At 36.4% G+C, this 20,021-nt stretch overlaps 1 protein-coding gene across 4 annotated transcripts in view; it reads right to left on the minus strand.

Moving 5' to 3' along the window:
* PRKCZ (protein kinase C zeta) overlaps positions 1–20,021 on the minus strand; it is a 55,747-nt gene that overhangs the window by 6,981 nt on the left and 28,745 nt on the right. For all 4 annotated transcript variants that reach the window (XM_063353646.1, XM_063353645.1, XM_063353648.1 and 1 more), the window contains 8 exons: positions 18,406–18,594; positions 15,306–15,403; positions 11,001–11,087; positions 10,159–10,294; positions 9,136–9,223; positions 8,301–8,420; positions 7,444–7,523; positions 6,779–6,868 (listed from right to left, as the gene is read on the minus strand). In XM_063353646.1, coding sequence (XP_063209716.1) covers positions 6,779–6,868; positions 7,444–7,523; positions 8,301–8,420; positions 9,136–9,223; positions 10,159–10,294; positions 11,001–11,087; positions 15,306–15,403; positions 18,406–18,594 — 888 coding nt within the window. The remainder of the gene's footprint in view (positions 1–6,778; positions 6,869–7,443; positions 7,524–8,300; positions 8,421–9,135; positions 9,224–10,158; positions 10,295–11,000; positions 11,088–15,305; positions 15,404–18,405; positions 18,595–20,021) is intronic.

Genomic DNA, 20,021 nt, shown 5'->3' on the forward strand with positions numbered 1-20,021 from the left:
TGAAGATGCTAGCATATATTGCCTCATAAAATGTGCTTTTCTATCAACTGTAGTTTTACCATTTTTATAATTATTTATAGATGCTGGTAAATTTTGTATGCTTTGTAAAAAGAACGCAATTCTTGTGGCAACACTTCAAGAGCTGTTACTGAGCATTGAAGAAAGTGAAAATTTTAATTTGGCCCCAGCTTGCCAATTTAGCAATTGTTATAACCATAACTGTGTTATACATAATAGATAACCATATATTTTCACAATTCTTCTGTTTATGACTATCTAAAATGCCAATTCTGCAAAACGTTTGCTTAATTGGTGTGCTGCATTCACACAAAGCTCCTTTAGTTTAAGGAGGCTCTGACTACATACACCAATCCTGAACCCATAAATGGATTCAACTCATTACTTTGCCTGTAGAAAGAAAATGATAGAAAAGTTTCTGGATAAGAATGCAAAAAATAATTATAAGAATCCTGTTTTTCAGCACTGGCACATATCTCTTGACATCCTTTCTGAATACTGCTTCTAACACGTTAGTCAGCGTTGCTATTTTCAGAGTGAAGCTCACAAGCTACATTCTTTGCTTCCACAGTTGTTTGAAAGAGTCTTAAAAAACACTAGTGATTTCCTAGGTATGATGCAGTTCGGAATCTGTTTTTCCTGTTTAACATTACTGAATTAAACATTAATTAGAAGACAGAAAAAACACAAGGTAAATAAATCCGGGCTTCCAATACTACAAAAGTCTGATTGTCACTATCGCGTGCCTTTTTTGTTCAGGGAATCATCCAAGCAGAAACTCCAGGACCTTACACAGGATCAGCATCCCACCACCAATGGCTTTGTAAAGAAGAATCTCACAGAGCTCCACCGGAACAGAGCTACAAAACTTCTTGCACGAATCCCCTGGCAATAGAAGGCTGCTGGGGCAGAGCTGGAGGTGCCACAGCAAAGCGAAGGAGGGAGAGCTGTAAATGCTGGGTAACAGAACGGCCCAGAGACATCTGTGAGCGCACCGGATAACTGTGATGTTCCTGTTCCTGCTGGAGTGAATCCTTTGGACAGATCAGAAAGGGCAAAGATGCCATAGCAACAGTTTATTTTTCTCCCTTTCCTCAAAAAAAGCCCAAACAATCAGTGTGGCTTAAAGATACAAACACAGAGTCTCAACCAGAACTTGTGTAACAGAGCTCACACCCTCATGCTAACGATACTCAAAACTTCTAGACAGGCCATAGACCATTTCACAAATATACTGACTTTGCAAAAACAAGAGCTTCGCGTTCACTGATAACAGCAAGTCAGACTATGTCATTACTAAGCTTAATAACTCTAACATGAAGATCCTCATTAAATTCCTTGAAAATTCTGTAAAAAGTTTAAATTCAACCCAGTGTAAAATTGTGGGTTTATGTATGTGCAGAAAAGATGTTTTCAGGGTGAGTGAGGATAAGATTTCTGATTACATCACGCAACTCATTCACCACTAAAACTTGTCCTTTTGGTAATGATACCAATAGGCATTCAATTGATTCAAGAATAAATTGCTCATTATTTCAGAATGAAGTTTTGATTAAATGAATTCTTCCTGCCTTCTCTGAATTGTGGAGATTTTTTTATCACAGGAAGCAAAATCCACTTACATCCCCCCTATTCCCTACATTTCTATTAAGGAATTTACCACCACAGAAGTTTGCCCTTAAAATCTGTGTTTAAAATGCAAAATGTTACAAAATTTTCTGACCATTATTTTTGAACTATACATCTATACAATCTACATCAATACCCGTGGCTGCAGGACATAAACCTGACCCCTACACGAATCGGAGTTAGTTATCTGTAGCAGAAACATGGTAGGCTAAGAGTGTTTAGAACCGTTTTTACCTTCCTCTGAAGCTTCAGGGATTGGCTTTGACAGAGACAGGCTACCAGCCTTGATCATTATTCTGATCTGCTATGGCCTATGTGGGACATACACTTTGGGTTAGCCTTGCTGGCCACTGGAGGTCACCATTCCTCTAGAGAAACATCAGATAGAAAATCAACATTCAAAACTCCCTACAGAAGAGACCTAATGACACTAATGGAAAATCGAAAAATCACTATTTGTTTTCATGCAACACATCCTCAGTGATAACAGTATTAAATGACAAGCCTGTTTTAATATGTGGTTTTGTACAGAGATTGGAATTCCTTACAAAGCTTCATTTTCACAGTTCTCATTTAAAAATTAAAGTACCACAATCAGGCTATTAGCCAACCACTACATGCCTTTTGCTGGGAGAGCAGCCGATAGCCTTCTCTTTCTGTTTCACAAATTTGAAATACTAAATGCTAGACAGTATTTAGTACCAGTTGTAATTCTTCATTTTTTTTGAAACATTGGTTGGTATCTGCTCATGCAAAAGCAAAGCCCGACTTTCTGTTAATGTTAATTACGGTGAGGCTGCCAGTAAGGGGAGATCCATTTTACAGAACTGGGAGCTCTGCAGTTTGCAGAGTGCCCGCATTCTCCTCCACTGATTAAACCTGAACTGCCTCAATCAGCCCCACCGAACAGAAGTTTTTCTTCTGAGATTTAAACAATTCACCACTGTTTAGGTTTCCATTCACTTTCTACATTATTATTTCCAGCAATCTACCAGCCATTTCCAGGCTTTATCTACTTTTGAGCCAAATATGACAAATTAAAGCACCCTAACAATACAAAAAAGAAATCTATGGATACACAGTCTCCACCACCCTTTTTTCCTAAAAAAAAAAACAAAAAAACATATGAGTGAATTTCCAACACAGACTCAAGGTTAAAACTTCACATTTGGAGATCTGTCTCACCACATCACAGTATTTACTTTGATTTACGGAAAGTACTAACTTTTCTGCAGTAAAATATTGAAAATACGAAGTTTCTAAGTCCTCGGTCCCAGTAAGACAGGAACAAGACTCCACAAATGACATGGAACGGTCTGGTCAGAGTACAGGAAAATCAGTAACAAATTCAGAGCTCAGGAGGGTCATCTGGTAGCACTGAGAATGAACGACTTGGCCCAGCCTTGGGAGTCTAGAGCTAGCAGGTAATGGATGTAATGGAAGCAGGTCAATGACTATCCAACAGTAAACTGTAGATTTTTCCCATTTAAATACAAACTGTATTTACTCCAAAATTCTTAATTTGATATATTTTATAGGAAGAGAGGGAAGGCTTCTGTGTGTTTCAAAACAATACTAACAACGGAAGCCAAAATTACACGAATAACAAAATTGTGTACTCAAACCAGAAATAAGTTACTATAGTAACATTTTCTGTAATAATTAACAAGAGAACTCTACAAATTCAACCTCATTAAATGGTGTTGGAGAGAAATGTCACAATACCTAAGTGATATACATTACAAGCCAGGCAACAGACACCAATATAATTAGTGCTCTGCGTTTAAAAATAGAAATCCATAAATAATTCAGCCATTTAAGTTTTCTCTAACTCAGTAGATTACACTCAGGACTGAAAACTTCCCGCACAGATGCTTACGGCTGCGATACAAGAGTTACCACAATACATCTACTTTTCTTCCAGAGGAATAGCATTTGTGTGCAATTAGGGGTGACTCATTTCTGATATATCATAGGTCATAAATAAAAACTGCAATTGCAGTTTAGATCTTAAGAATCAGATTTTGAGTTTAATGTTCTATAGAGCTGTGGAGGACATAAGACCGTAAAAAAAAACCCTTGCCATTTAGGAATATAAACATACAAGTATGGGAAAAGCTATGATTGTGTTTAGCATGAAGGGAAACTTATGGCAGATTAACTGCAACATGTTTATACAGAGTAAGTAACTTACTTGTATTAGCCTTTAACCTGAAGGTCTTATCACCACAGCAGTGGAGACAAAAGTCTGTCATGCAGCCAAATTTGCAGTAGCACAGATACCAACATTCTAATTCTAAAAATTTATATTCAGTTAAAGCCAAAGCTACAATCTCCATAATCTAACTTTAAAAAAAAAAAAACAAAACCAAAACCAAACAGGTAAGCATAATGTAAGAGAAAGTTATTACGACTGACCAAAATGATTACTTGTATTACCAACATGGGCAGGAAACCTGGTTTTGAGCCAGAACACCTCATTACGCTTGGCACAGAGTAAACAACAAAAAGGTGATCAATCCCAGAAAAATCACGCATTCCGGGTTTAAGAAAAGCACATGATGAGCACAGATGGAGGTGTGAGGAAATCGTGAAACTATAACTGGGTAGTGAATCTCGATACGTCAACATCCCATCAGTTATCAGGTCTCAGAAAGCCTCATGAAAGGAAAGTTGTAAGGAAGACAAAATTAGCGCCTCCCAAACAAGAATGGCAGGATGAAAGAAACAGCAAAATGAATATTTCAAAATTGAAGTAGGGTGGTAAGATTGTCATTATGAGTCAGTTGCATTAACATTTCAACAGCAAGGCATTGAACTAGATGCTAAACATCAGACTGCCTCTTTTATGTTATAATCAGTGAAGCACAACAGCACTCAAATAAGCCATATAGTGAACTTGCAGCCTTTAATGTGAGAAAAACGAGTGAAAAAAATATGTTGGTACAGCTCTAGAAAAAAACCTTACTGCTTCTGTATGCAGATAACAGTAGCCATGGCTCTGTAGTTCTTTTTTCGGCATATAAAGGATAAATACCATAAAACCAGGCACTAGGATAAGACTAGGTTTCATGTACTGAAACAATCCAAAAAAAGGTGGTCTTGGTACTTCCCCGAATGCCGTCAAGCCATCCTAGATGCAGAGTGAGTAACCAAAAATGTTAGCTGTGCCATAAACAACTCAGATGACTAACACTAGGAAAAAAAATATGTTTATGGTATATGTGTTCACTTTACCATTATTAATTTTTCCATTTAAGTCAAGCTTCACACAGGAAAAAACCAAAAGGTTAGTCAGCATTAAGATTCTTGTTTCCTTGTCTTTCAACTTGAAAAGATTTGGAAAAGCTTTTAAGTCAAAATCTTTTCTATTCATCACCTGCATTTCAAAGAAAATTCTAATAATTAAAAAAGCTTTCCAAATATTTTTTCATTGTCTCCTGAATATATTTCCCAAAACTCTTATTAGAAATTTAGCTTAAAAGTTATCCGACATTTTAGATCCTCCTGAACAGCACTGTCCTAAAGAGCAGACAACCACCTAAATATTTCCATTATTTTAAAAACCAATATTTAATATCAAAGCTCTCAGCCAAAAACTAGGTTAAAAAAATATATATAAATAATCAAACTTCAAATCAGTATAAACGTTGACCAAGTAGTACCAATTGCAGTTAAGTTTCTTATACAAAGTACAAATCCAATAATCTTCCCTTTCCCCCTCTCTCAAAAAACCCTGCAGAACAGAACGGAACAGAACCCCTGCAGTACACGGCGGTTTTGCTCTACCACAAACTCAAGGCACTTGCGTTAGAGCCCCGTTAGGCAGCTAACAATGGAAAACAACACTGAGGGTTAAGGGAGAATAAAACAAGGCATGTCTGACAAAATCAAGACAGCCTTCGTTATATGAATAATTTTGTAAACATCAGGTATTTTAAAACACCAGCTCCTTGTGTAGTGAAGGTCTTCTCTGAAGAATGTGAACAACGACGGTCTGAACAGCAGGGTACAAAGGCAAAATGTAATCACGCAGTTGTCTCTCCTCTGAACTTCTTTGATGTTATTACAAGCACTGCTGCCTGCCAGTTTCTACACTCCCTGTGCGCTTACTACCACTATGAAAATATTATGTGCATTTTTTAACACCTAGTTGAACAGTGAAAAAACGTAATGCTGTTAAGGCAGTATTCCTGACTTAATTGTTTTATTGCTCAAGTGTCAATAAACATAATGTCATTTCTGTGATGGTTTTCTACGATGAAGACAGAAGTAGGCACAATTACCAAGATCAGAACTGTTTAGAAAACCTACAATTTCAGTAAAATTTTATGCCTGCAAAACCACTGAAATGCAAGTCATGTACTCCACCATCAACTAAAAACTCCCCTCACACCAGCAGTAAGAAGGAAAACCTGAAAAACAATCGGAATTGTTTTAAATAACCACACTGCTTTCAAGCCACATCCTTAAAAAAGGACCTGATCCTACTCACACCTACTCATGTTACTAAACCTTGTTACCTACCTGAATAATCCTACTGATTTGAAAAATTATATAATTTATAAATTCAGTTATGTGGGTTGTTTTTTTTTTAGACTACAAACGCTGCCTGTATCTGAAGCACCTCATCTTCCATGGTTGTATCTACACTGGTTTCATGACCCTTCGGCCAGGCTGCTGGCTGGGTTCATCAACTCCTCACCCTCCTGCCGAGGCAGACAGGTTTCTATCAGCAAAGAATGAGGTACTGGAAAGTGTTCCTTCCAACAGGCTGTCCTTGCTGGTCCACACTTCCTTTCCAATGGAGCTCGAGATGTTTACTAATAGGACTACATGAAATGACCACCAAGAATGGTTTAATATGTTTAAGATGTTCTTTAAAATTCATGTATTTTAAAAGTGATACCCTTAAGTTGTAGCCATTCTTACAGTTCAGAAGCAAGCCAAATTTTTGATCATGAAAGAAAGCTTGTTTCCATTATGTTATGTCACCTGGAGAACGCAAAACAGCTTTTACATTTGTGGAATTGATTTTCACTGTTTTTAATGGGGTTGTTACATATACACACAATTTATAAGCGAAAAGAATCTATTCCTTTTGAACACATATAAACAAAAGTATTTTTACCAGATCCCAGTCTATGCTGCGGAAAAACGTATGAGACTTGATATCAGAAAATCCTGTCTGGGGCTGACAGCCAAGCCTTTCTTTGGGATCCTGCGGAAGACACAGAAACTCGTGTTACACCCCCGAAGCCAGCCACGGCCCAGCTTTGTCAGAAGCCCACATACGTGATTCCAGCACTCCCTATTGCTGTGCACGCTGCTGCTAAATTACACATATTATGGCTATCAAGGCATTTTCATTCTTTTTTCTGAAGTTTGTTTGAAATTTCATTTTAAAGTTATATTTTACAACTTAGAACTAAAAAAATCTGGATTATTTAGTAATATGTAATTCATATCCTTCTTTTCTCTATTAAAAGTGATAATGGTTCTACAGATTTCAAGCAGCTTAATTAAATAAGTAATAACTGTTACAGAAAAGACTTTATAAACAAGCCTACAGTTATTTTTTTTTCCCCACTAGGTGCACGCTATTAAATCAAGTCTGTGCTGTGAAATTCCCTCAGTAAATTAGCAACTAAGAAGTGGGGTTTTTTAACATACAGGATACCAAGGTTTTATAGATTTTCTTAACAATAAGTAGATTAACTTCTTAACTGTATTGCTTTCAACAGGAAGCTCTGACTTCCAGATCTTAGATGCTAAAAATAAGAGAATGTTATTTACCTTGTTTAAAAATCCTTTTAACACATGGGAAGCCTTGACAGAAAGAAACCTTGGAATCCGGATTGGCTTCTCAAGAATAACTGTTACAGGTTTAAAAACAGCAATATTGTTTTTTGGTTTATGACATTGACCATGATTTCAATACAAACACTGTACTATTTAAATATGTCCTCAGTATATGGAAAAGTGTGATTTTAAACAGGAATTGATTTAATATAAGGCTCATCGAGACAACAATGGCAGACTGTTACATAAGGGCAGTAATTCGTTTAAAGAAGTTCTGCCCATCGGGAAGTGGGCAACCTCACAATTCCCCAGACTGCTACAGAGTTTCCACTGTAATAAATATGGCAAATATTACTACTTTTGTTGAGAAAAATTCATACATCACTATTCCTGAGAGGCAAAACTGTTTTAAAAAATAGTTATATTAATTTAATCAGAAGTAAAACAAAAAGTTATCTGGAGCAAAATTTCAGGTTGAACTACAGTTCTGTCAAGAAAGATCCTTCTATCCTCTCATGTAGCACTGAGTTTTAAAATTAATTCTTGGCCTATGGTCTGCTTTCTAACAAAGATACCTTTCCATGCAATTTCTGCCTGTTATTTCTGAACTGTGGACATTGTACAAAAAATATTTTATTGTCTGAAGGCAGCTTCCTAATTCCAGACCTTTTATCTGAGTTCAAAGTCAATTCCTGGGATGAAGAACTGGAAATATTGGAGCCCCTTATCTACAGTAGATCTACAGGCAGCTATGCGATAACAATGGAAAAGGAAAACCCAACTGTCCTACTGGAAGTGGTTTTCATTATTTTTCCCCCGAGAAAAAAAAAAAATAATCAAAATGACTCTACCTTGGAAGAGGTAATCTTCAGTGTTCATGTCTGGATTGTCAGTAATTATATCAAACGGAGACCTTCCTGCCATCATTTCAAACATCAACACACCAAGAGCCCACCAGTCCACGCTGAACCCTGAAAATATTTGCAGAGCAGATTTTCAGCCAGGGCTCCTTCAATGTGGGTGTTCTCTCTCATATAAGTCAAGATTAATGGTCTGGTTCTACAGAGTACCGAAATTCTCGACCTTCACTGAAGCCACAGACATCACGACTTCCACTAGCACTGGCTGAGGCTCGAGTTTTCTGAATTGGGATTACAAAGGTAATCTGTCTAGGAGTTGGTAGGCCTCTGCCACCAGCAGTTCTTCAACGAAAATTCAGTGTATTCAAGCCAAAAGTTTTCAGACTTTTTTTTTTTAAAAAAAGTTGAACATTGCAGTATCTTATAACTAAATGACAGATTCAACCTATTGATCAGATCAGTTCACAGATACTTCTGCATGAGCAATAACTTTTTTATAGCATTCTATAACCTTGCCTGGATGGCAATAGTAGCTGGGATGTCAAGTTCTTCAAGGAGTAGACTTGGGTTTGCTACAGTATCATTCAGTAGTTATTTTTCAAGGAAAGCATTATTTAAAAGAAGCTGAAATGAGTGATTGCAAGAGAAAAACAAAAATAACTTATCGTTTCAGAAAATATTAAACTGTACAATATGCATTCAGTTTTCCCAACATATCATGGCACAAAAATGTGGAAATCTAAAAATAATTGGATTTGAACAAGCCTACAACTAGAACTTTGCTTTGCGATTTATTATAACTACAAATTGTTTAGTCACAGCTTACCATACTCTTCTCCTCTGAGGATCTCTGGTGCAATATAATTTGGTGTCCCACAGAAAGTGCTTGTAGTGTCACCAGGGCCCAAACCTTCCTACGTGCATAAATCAGTTCATACATTAAAAGCTGACCTCCTTTTCCGGAAATTTCCCTTCATTAGACTTATAAAGCCCAAGTTACTTAGAGAGACTAAAGACTTTTCTTTAAAAAAAGAAGGCAGTGCTAGAGCAAAATACTCGTAGTGCTCAAAGGTGGTTTACGACTTAACAGCTTATCTTCAGCAAATTGACTAAAACTGAGTCACAACACATTTGTAACAACATTTTGCTTCCTATTTGCAGATACATTTTAAAAAATTTCAGATTAAAACCAACTTGGATTTTCTTTTCAAACAGATGTTGGGGAAAACCTTCTATTTTATGAATAAAGGAATCAAACATTTACATAACTGCTGCATCCCTGCAACCTGTGCACTTTGGTGGTGGAGAAACATTTTGGTCCAGCATTCTTAGAAATTGGTGCAATATCTATTCTAGGAAGGGAACGAGACAAGCTTTCCTCATTACATCACCGTAACATGCCTTAACCACGTTCTGAAATAAGTGAAATAAAAATTTGTATTATATACTCAATCACTGGGCTTCTAAAAAAATCAACACACCACCAGTTGCGGTTTTGGCTTCAGAAACTTGTTCTCACCAAGAAATAGGCTGGACTCTAATCCCATTTCCCATACTAGCCAGAAACAGCGTGGCACTAACAAGGAGACTTGAGGTCAAATCAACAGACTATGAACAGTCACTCACGCCTGGCATTTTAACGTCACAGACATAAATTCAAGAGTCTTTTTTCAGACTAAAGTTCCTCTTCCACAACCAAATTCCAGGCTCAGTAACACTAGCGTTATAATAAGGATAACTTGTCTCAGTTTTCTCTTACTATCACTGGATGCAGCAGCTGACTTAAAAGCGTAACCAGAGCTATGCTACTGAATGGCAAAGTGACAAACAAAGGTAAGAAAAATCCTACCTTGCACATGCCATAATCTGTTAATTTGATGTGACCCTCTGCATCTAGAAGAACATTGTCTAGTTTTAAATCTCTGTAGATTATGCCTCTTTCATGTAGGAAGTTTAGAGCAATACAAATTTCAGCAGCATAAAACCTGAAATGAAAAAGGAAAAAATTCATATTAGCATTAAGATTGTCCAAAAGCTAGTGCAATTAAAATACCTGTTCTTAAAACATCGCTTTAGAGTTAGCTTTTCACTATCAACAGTATCCCCCAAAAGCTACACTTACTCATAAGGACACTGATCTCATATTATAAAACCATTCCTTAAATTAAATATGCAAAATTATTTTTTTTATTCTACTAAGAAAGTGTTTATTCTTTATCCTACAGGGTTTTTTTCTGAAAAATCCAAGTAGGACATAGATGATCTGTATTTTGAGCTTATGAAGTTACAATGAGACTTTATGTAGTGCAAAGTCATGCAAAACAGATTTTTTTTTTGTCTTCTCCAACCAACACTATGTTAATTCAATGTAACACCAAGATAAGTGGAATAGTTACATCTTCTATCAAGGAAGCATTACCTGAATATCAAGCAATAAACAAAAGTAAATAGGAATAACCATTACTACTTATCAAATGCTTGCTTTCTTTAAAAAAAAAAAGAACATATATATCCTTAAAAAAATAAATTAACATTTCTTCCTGGGGCAGTACACTCTAAACTTAAGAATCAGCCTTTTGTTCTTTCTTTGCTATTCATATTCTTTTATGGAATAAAGTTTAGAACGCGTTTCATACAACACTAAGCAACTACAATGCAAAAAACCCTGCTATAACTGTGCCAGTGAAATACCTTGCATGTTCTTCAGGAAGTTTTCTTTGCCGTTGCATATGAAACATAAGATCTCCCCCGTTTACATACTCTATGACAAGAAACAATCTGAAAGTATATAATACAATTAATGGATTCCAAGGAAACTCTCAAGAAGCAAAGCTATTCTTATCCTTCCAATTTGAGCCATTTTCACTTCCACTCTTGAATTAGACTTCTAGACTTCTTACAGCTACAGAAACTATTTAAGAGAAAAAAGAGGGTATTTATTTGATCACATCCTTTATTTAAATGCCAGACTAAATGTAAAGGAGAGGCAGCTGCATACAATGGGCTGCTGTTTGCCATGAAACCTGCACAACTATTGAAACAGTACAAAAGACAACAGTGTTTCCCTAATATGACGTACTCACTCAGCAACAGATATAAAAAACCCCATAGCATATAATGATACATAGACTTTTAAAAAAGTTACTTAGAAATAAGAGCAAAACCACAGAAGTATGCCAGAAGATGGACACATGGCAAAAATGAAAGTTTATCCAAAAAAGGTAAATTGTTTTTCATTTGAAAAAAAGACATAACAGCCAGCTAGTTACCTTACTATCTCTTATTCAATGATGTTGATTCTTCTGGCTTTTACGGAATAAAATTCCATGGTATACAGTTTGCCCAGTGAGTGCACTGCTTTCAAAAACAACACCTGATGGACTGAAAAAAAGCCTTGCCCAAAACAATGCTGATTATTTAAAATAAAGGTTTCAAGACTAAAAAAAATACTTTAAAAGAGGTACCGAGTTGAATTCAAACCCTTCTTAAAGGGTAATCAATCAGTAACCTGACACAGATTTCCCTGATGTAATAATTATTGTTACTCTGCATGACTAAGTATTGTTCTTTTTTAATAGTAAAGCTGCAGCATCAAATCCAAACAGCTTTGCAGATGACACGTAGTTTTGCCATTAAAAGGCCGCCATCTTTTAAAAATTACTTCATCATTAACAATAATTAATGAGTATCTGGCAATATTCCAGAGATCAATACGTTTTGTAGGATTTATGACAGTAATTAAATATATAACTACGAAGCTTGCTGTTTGTGATGGCTCAGTTCCCAAAACACTCAAACCGATCTATTGAGAGCAAGATGACCTAGGACTCACTTAGAGGGACGTAACCCAGATTTACTTTCAAAAAAACCCGTAAGTTTTATCTGAATAGCATATGACATAACAATCTCTTTCCAATTAAAGTTACATGATCTAACATATTATTAATATACATATACAAAATTATTTCTGTTAGACCCCTGTTAGATCATCACCGAACTGCTCCTGATACACTGTTAAGAAACATACTGTCACTCCTAGAAGAAAAAAAAAAAAATGTTCTGCTTTCTTTGTATAGGTAGACTGAGCCTAAAGAATTTGAGGGCTGCGAGACCCAATTCACCTATGTCCATTATTTATCAGAGATGAAAACTGAATTTGGTGAGCTAGCAGGACAGATAATGAAATCCCACTCTCCCTTGACTTTGACAAGACCTCTTTATCTGTAGAAAAATGTGAATTAAAAGAAGGTGCAGTGGACCCACTTCTGTTCCTCTCTACGAAGAATATTCCCTGAACAGAAGACACAGGCACAGAAAAGCTGCAGCATTGAGGCCTATTAGTTCCTCTGTAGAGAAGACTGTTTCAAAAACTTGTTCAAAACAAACCAGAGAAAAGTCAGTAGGGAAAAGAAATATAGGTGGAATCAGGCACATAAAGAGGCTTCATTACAGTTTGCAGGAAAGGTTTTGTCCTTGGGAAAATATGATCCAGGCGATGCTGCCAAGGTCAGAGAGACCTCCAGGACAGAAACATGCTGAGAGAGAGTTTCTGATGAAGGTGGCGGCTGTCTGGGAGGCTGTACTTCTTTAAACACCTCATTTTCCAGGAGCTGAAAACTCCTTTCCATATATTCACATACTGGAAAACATTCCATTTGGAAAACACATGTTCTAGTCCCTCAAACCATTCTAATTGGTAACAATTAAAGATGACTTTCTTTTTCCCTTTGAAAAGGATTCTTCATTTGAAAAACTTAAGTTAAAAACTTAAAAGGTAAATCAGGAAAAATTATTGGACACAACCCAGCTTGCAAGTCTTTCAGTGGCTTCTCCACAAGAATATAAATGCTAAACTAAAATTAAATAAACAATAAATAAGATAGATAAAAGCCGTGAGTATTTTATTACAGCATTCCTGATAATTTCTGCTTCCAACTTTCCTATTCTATTTAGAAGCTTACAATGCTCTAACACCATTCAGAACCTGCAATTTAAAGTTGCTTGTCTCAAGCTATGTCGAAGCACCTAAGTGCAGGAATACTGGTAGTCCTTGCTGGTTTTAGAAGGATTTACTCCAACAGCAGTGGTTTGCAGGATGGAGGTTTCAGATTGTTGCCATCCTTGGAAGACACCTATCCGGCAATCCTGGGCAAGCCCAAAGATGTAATTTTATTACAATAATAAAATAAGCATCACTAGTATCTGAAACAATATAAGCAGCTACATTTAGCATCAATTAGCATCTCTTAAGTACACATTTCTTTCATCTTAAAAATGTATTTAACATTTTAAAGAGAAAAAATACGTAAGAGAAAGAACATGTTCCTTTGGAACTACCTCCCCTATTAATACGCTTATATACAAACTGTTCTCTGCATATTACAACTTGTTTTCTTCGGGCCAGTTAACACAATCTGATGTTGATTAATTTACTCATGGCTATATCCATGGCAAATGCCAGAAGTTACAAACGTAAGACTATAGTTTCACTGCAAGGAGCAGCTAGGCTGGAAAAACAGGACTCCTAAAGATGCAAAAGGAATACAGAAAGCTTTGACTGTGTTTAGCATTTTTTTTTTCCCCCTCTATTTCTGCTCCTCAACTATGTCAGCATAACTCCCAAAGTGGCATGCAAGGGATCTTTCCAAAACTTCGCCCTAGCCAACCACTTGTACTTTTATATTAGATGTATTAGATGTTCATTACTACTTAGTATTTGGTGAGAAGGTGTTTGTGAATGTTGGTTTAGCTTAAAGGGCCCTTCACAAGAGTTTGTTAGTTGTCTAAAGATTTATTATTTTTTTTTGGTCTGCAAGACATTTCTTTTTGGTCAACTCCTTAGTCAGTCACCTCTGGGGATCATTCATTCTCCCTGTTCCAAAATACTCCCCAGTCCATGTACCTTCAGAACACTCTTCGTACAGCTTCTTTACTTCCTTTATCTCAGCTTTGTTTTTTCTGCAAGGAAAACGCTATTTCCTACGACTATAGCCATAGTCATAGCCAAAGTTAAGGTGAAAGTTTGAGGACTGAAGAAATGGTACACTGCATACCTTCGTATTTTAAAAATTGGTGACACACTTTGTAATGAACAAGCAATTATTCTTTAAGATAAATGACTAGATAATTCATGAAAACTTCTTAAAACTGTTGCACTCTACACTGCATGCCATTTAAGGAAGCTGGATAGAATGACTTTTATCTTCTGATTACAATACATGTGGCACTAGGCATTGTAAAAGTGTAACAGTAAAGAGGTGCCTGTGAAAACAAAAAACTCCAAACCACAAACCCCCCCCAAATCCAAATTTCCCGGTGACATACATAAGCATGGGCATAAGAGTTCTCTGGATTTTCTTCATATTCCAATTGCAAAATAAGCAGCAAATAATCTACTTTGGATTGTGCACACAAGGACAAGAAGACCTAGTATTTCAAAGTAGAAAGGGTTTATTAAGTATTTTTCAAATTAAATCACTTACTTCATCAATATGTGCTAAGGGCTCATAAGCCTCATATAGATGAAAAATATTTTATATCCATGTAGGTTTTTAAATTATTATGAAGAACTATTATTACTGAGCAGCCCAACTCTTCTGCTATTTTGAAGAACAGAACTACAGTTTGTCCCTCTGAGAACTGACTCAGCCCTCCTCAGGAGAATTGGGGATTATAACCTATTCTGTTTTACCCTGCTACCATCCTCCTGCTCCTGGAGCCACACAGCCTGCACTTGGGAACACAGCACTCAGCTTCTTCTCATTCATCTTCTCCCTTTAGATCTGGACCTGGAAACCCCGCCGCCTTCTCCACACCGGACTGGCGAGGCTGCCCCACTCGAACCAGCTTTGCTGCAGTAGTCAACCCCTGCAAATCCTAATGCTTCCTTCCAAAAACTACCGACTATGTGATGGCAGTGGTTATGTTTGTTTTGTGAGAAGCAGTTAGTACAATGATCAAGATTTTCAAAACAAAATAATTTCAGATCTTTCTTACCGACTTGTTGTTTGAAAGCATGAATGTAAACCAACTAGGAATGGGTTACTGGATGCCTGTTCAAACACATGTTTCTCTGTCTGTACCCAATCAATATCCTGAAATAGAGTAATTGAACAATCAGAACTCCTGCTGGATAACCACTGTGGGTATTCCCAGAAAAGAAATTGCGAACATCTATGCTCCCTTATATATACCGGCATTGTTACACATGTTCTTCAGAAAGACAAAACCCCCTAAAATCTGGAAGTAGTTATAAAACATTTCAATTCAATTATATATTCAGAAGTTTCTTGACCATTTAGAAAGGTCCACACAAAAGTTAAGCCATTTAAAAATATCACACATCTGCAACATTTGATACACTGCTCATACTGCTTCAGAGAAATAAATTCAATTATCTTAGATAAACGATTCTAAGGCTGCTGAAGCAACTCATGCCAGTAACACAAGCAATGTGAATCTCCAGTCTCTAAAAGGTTCAAATAGACTGAACTTCATTTTCTCATCTGAAACTCAAAATGAATTCAATGCAACTTCCAAAATCTGCTTAGTTTGTCCAACCAAAATCATTCTTAAAAGTATTGCAGACCACCTTGAATACTTCAACAGGGAGAAGTCCTGAATACCCGGTGCAATACCATAAAATGAAAATCTATCAAAATGTGAATGATACTAGCATAGTCTTGCAAAATTTAGATCCGTAACAACAAAACATTTAATCATTTTTCATACAACCACACAAAATTTAAACCTTACGGAAAACAGGGTTTAGCAGTAGATATTCACTCTTCACACAATACACTGATCATGGTCCACCCTGCAAACACCCGGTACCCTGCCAACAAACTAGAAATATAGTTGTTCTAAAAATTTCTCCATTTTCAACAGATACTTCCAGCTTTCCAACCAATCTGGAGATACCAAAGACAGACACTGAGAAACCAGGCCTTCCTGCCAAGAATAGTTAGCGAAACTGAAGTCTCAGAGGAAATCAAGAAGTGTCACCATCAAATTAAATAAATCTGTTAGGTTTTGTGTTCAGGCACTCCTGAAAACATAACACCTTGGAAGGGTAAACCTGGGTCCAAACATGAGCCAAAACCCCAATTTTGAATAAAACACTAAACACGTCCACTTCTTTGCTCTTACCAAATGAGCTTCTTTAAAGAGTCGATAAACTCCTTCATTATTGCAGTTGTGTACTAGTACATTAGTATTATACTAGTGCACTACTGTTAACAAGATTAAGCTTAGAAAAATTTAATATCAGAAGCCCAGGTATTTGATTTGCTTCAATCTTATTTAGAAAAAAATATTTACTTCTCTCCCATATCAACCATTACCTGGAAAGCACTGATTTAAACATACTGATACTCGCTATGTAATTAATTTTCTTTCTCTATGAAACACTAGGTGAAATCTCCATTACTTCCAATATCTCATGCATTCACAGAATTCAGTGAATTTCCTATCAATTCGCAGAATTTCATTATAAAGCCTATCCTATAGAAAAGCAAAACCAGTTAGCTCAATCTTCTATGTAGTTATCTATGAGAGCCACTGTTCGAGATGGACTTTTCTCATCTACCTCCAATTCCCAGGAACAACTGCATAACTCATTAAATAATACTTTTATTTAGCTTCTACCCTCTCGGAAAAGCAAATGTTAAAAAGGGAACACTAAATAAAGCACACAACAGTCTAATCTTCAGTCTTAAAAAGAAACATCAAATAGATGAGCAAGCCAAAGTAATTTAGAAGAACTTTACAACTTTAGTCTCCTAATGCTAGCCTCTGGAATAATGACAAAAACGGCAGCCAGAGAAACGGATTGAAACTACCAACACAAATAGTACTTAAAACAATGTGTGCTGGGTTTTTTCCAACATCCTACTTTCAAGAAATCCAGTCTTCCTAACAGCAGAAAATCAATATAACACCAGCAACTTAAAAATTGCGATATATTTGAAAAATTCACTGTCTTTTGTAAGAACAGCTATATAAGAAATTCCCTATATGGCAAGGCTGATCGTCCACCTCCTTTTTTATTTTGTGTTATTAATTCCACCCACAAGGATGACACAGCACTTCTTTACTCTTCAAATGTTGACGGTGTCATACCATAGGTACCCTGTCGTACACGCTGCCACTCATGGAGCGGCACGTCACACTGCAGGTTACAGTCGAGCCTGACAATGCTTGTTATCGCTCTGGCAGGTCTCGCCGCAGGTTTATCAGGGCTGTGGTCTGACCACACACGTTCCAGTTACCCCAGCCCCTGTCCCATTACCTAACACAGCAGGTTCCAGTCTAATGGCAGTGTAGGTCGTGCAAATCTACCTGCCTTCCCTGCTGTGACTGGTTCATCACATTTATGAAAAAAATAGAATGGATATAAAATCTATACTTTTCAAGAAGTATGAATACTATAGGAAAAACACAAAGGGTTGGCTTTTTTTTCCCCTCCTTCCTCCCCGCCCCCGCCACCTTATTTGAGATCCTATATTAAAAAAAATTTCAACAGGATTTTGAAAATAATTGATTGATAAATGCAACACTGATTTCTGTGGCAGATTTTTTTTTTTTACAAGCCAGTTAAACCATAATGACCTTAAATGGTAGTAGCATAATTTTTTTTTAAACCCATGGAAAAAAAATATTCCAGAGGACTGTGTCACTCACACATAACCTCTATAATCGTGACTGTAAGATCACAGTTTCAGCTCCTGTTCTGAAGTAGGGACAATACTTTGCAGCTACGTTCATTTGCTTTGGGAAATATCTTGGTTTTCTTTCAAAATTAAATGCCCAAATTCCACCCATTCCTTCACTTACAGATTAGCACAACCAGGTTGGAATATTTTTCACATGCATTCTACTAAGACTATTAATAATTGTTAATTGTTATTAAAATAAGGAACATTTCTCTCAGATTTAATCCTGGTGCTTCATGCAGACAGCTGATGACAAATGAGTTCAAAAGTCAGTAAAACTTCTATTACAGAAATGTTGTCTAAAACCTTAGTTGCTTGCTTAGTTGAATGTTTTTGTTAAGTTTTTACAATATGTAAAGAATACAATTAACACAGAATTTTACCTCATCATCATGGACCAATTCTTTTTTCACTACCTTCATAGCATAAATTTGATCATTCTTTTTTAACCGAACTAAAAGAACTTTGGCATAACTTCCACGTCCGATAACTCTGATTAAATCAAAGTCCTGTAGTCCAAGCCCCTGAGAAATCTTAATTCCATCCATTCCATCAATGACTGGTTTGATATCCTGTATAAAAAGAAACAAATGCTAGAAACAGATGACATTTTCGTAACAAGTAACTATTAAAGCAAAGAGGTCTTTAACCACTGGACAGAATTTGCTTCCCATTGTCACTGGCACACAGATCTGAATGGCTGATTATAACACACTTGTTCAGAAGTATTTGGTTGCTATCGGTTTTGCTCTTACTAGTGTTATAGTAACACTAGTAACTTAACTAGTTACTTAACTACTTAAGTTACTGTGTTTTTCCAGGCAGTAGTTCATTCAATTAACCATTTAAATATTCCCTACTAGAAAACAGAGGGCAATGCCTTGAGAAATGAGGTTTCATTCAAATTCTTGAACCACAAGCCATGTACTAAGCGAAGAGCATCTTTCATGTTCTGACAGACACTGCAGTCCAAATTAATAAAGGCTATCTAAAAAGATGACAGAAAAGGAAACAATAATTTGCTAATGTATACACCTGTCTTTGTTTAGGCAGCATCTGTCTGTATCAAGTTCACTACAGTTTTAATGAAAATGAATATTTCTAATAGGGAACATACGGAAGCAGATGCCAATTTCTCAAATGTGAAAATTTGCAGGAAATACTCCACTATGAAGAGTGTTATTTTAGAATTCATTATTTAAAAAGATAAATTTTATCTTGACTACTTGCTGGAATTACATGGGAACATGTGAGACTGAAGATCAAACAGGTGAACTAGACAAATAGAGCAGGTACTTTGACATTTCATTTTTGCCAATATATACAATGTTTTGACATACTTCTGTGGCCTATTTTTATCTGACCTCATACTACACTTGTAGACAGATCAGCATTCTGCTGAACTATGGAAAGTACTTATATAAAGAATCTTGATCTAGGATTGACTGCTATTAGAAGAGATTGCTCTGAGCTTAAAGATTCTGGTCAAAGCTCCCAGAATGCCACTTCCTCTCTGTAGGATACTTTTAAATTATTTTTATTGCTCAAAAGCAAGGTGGGAAAATCAGAGCAGCATAATTCAGGACAGTTGAACAAAGAGCACCTCTCAAAATTTAAACACAAACAGTAGCTACCCAAGTACTAACCATAGCAGAAGTCAGCAATTCTACATAACAATTAAAATTCTCTGACGTGTTTTAAATTTATACCCTTCCCTGTCTGAATCTGAGACAAAAATCTAAAAACACGTGACTGAAAATAAGGCAGTCACTTACCCAAGAGCAGGAGCTACTCAAGTGTGAAATAACGGTAGTGACAAGTATTGTAGTGGAGGTAGAGGAAAAAAAGGTGCAGGCTTGTTAAAAGTGGGATATCAAACTAACTGCTAGTGGATGTAGAGTGCTGCCTATTTATTAAATATGCCAGAAGCATTTTTAAAAGAAATGTCTTGAAGCCCTTTAGAATTAGTGTATTGGGATTTCTCAAACTGCTTTAAGGG

Source organism: Chroicocephalus ridibundus, chromosome 16 (genome assembly GCF_963924245.1).
Source record: "Chroicocephalus ridibundus chromosome 16, bChrRid1.1, whole genome shotgun sequence".
NCBI lineage: Eukaryota > Metazoa > Chordata > Aves > Charadriiformes > Laridae > Chroicocephalus > Chroicocephalus ridibundus.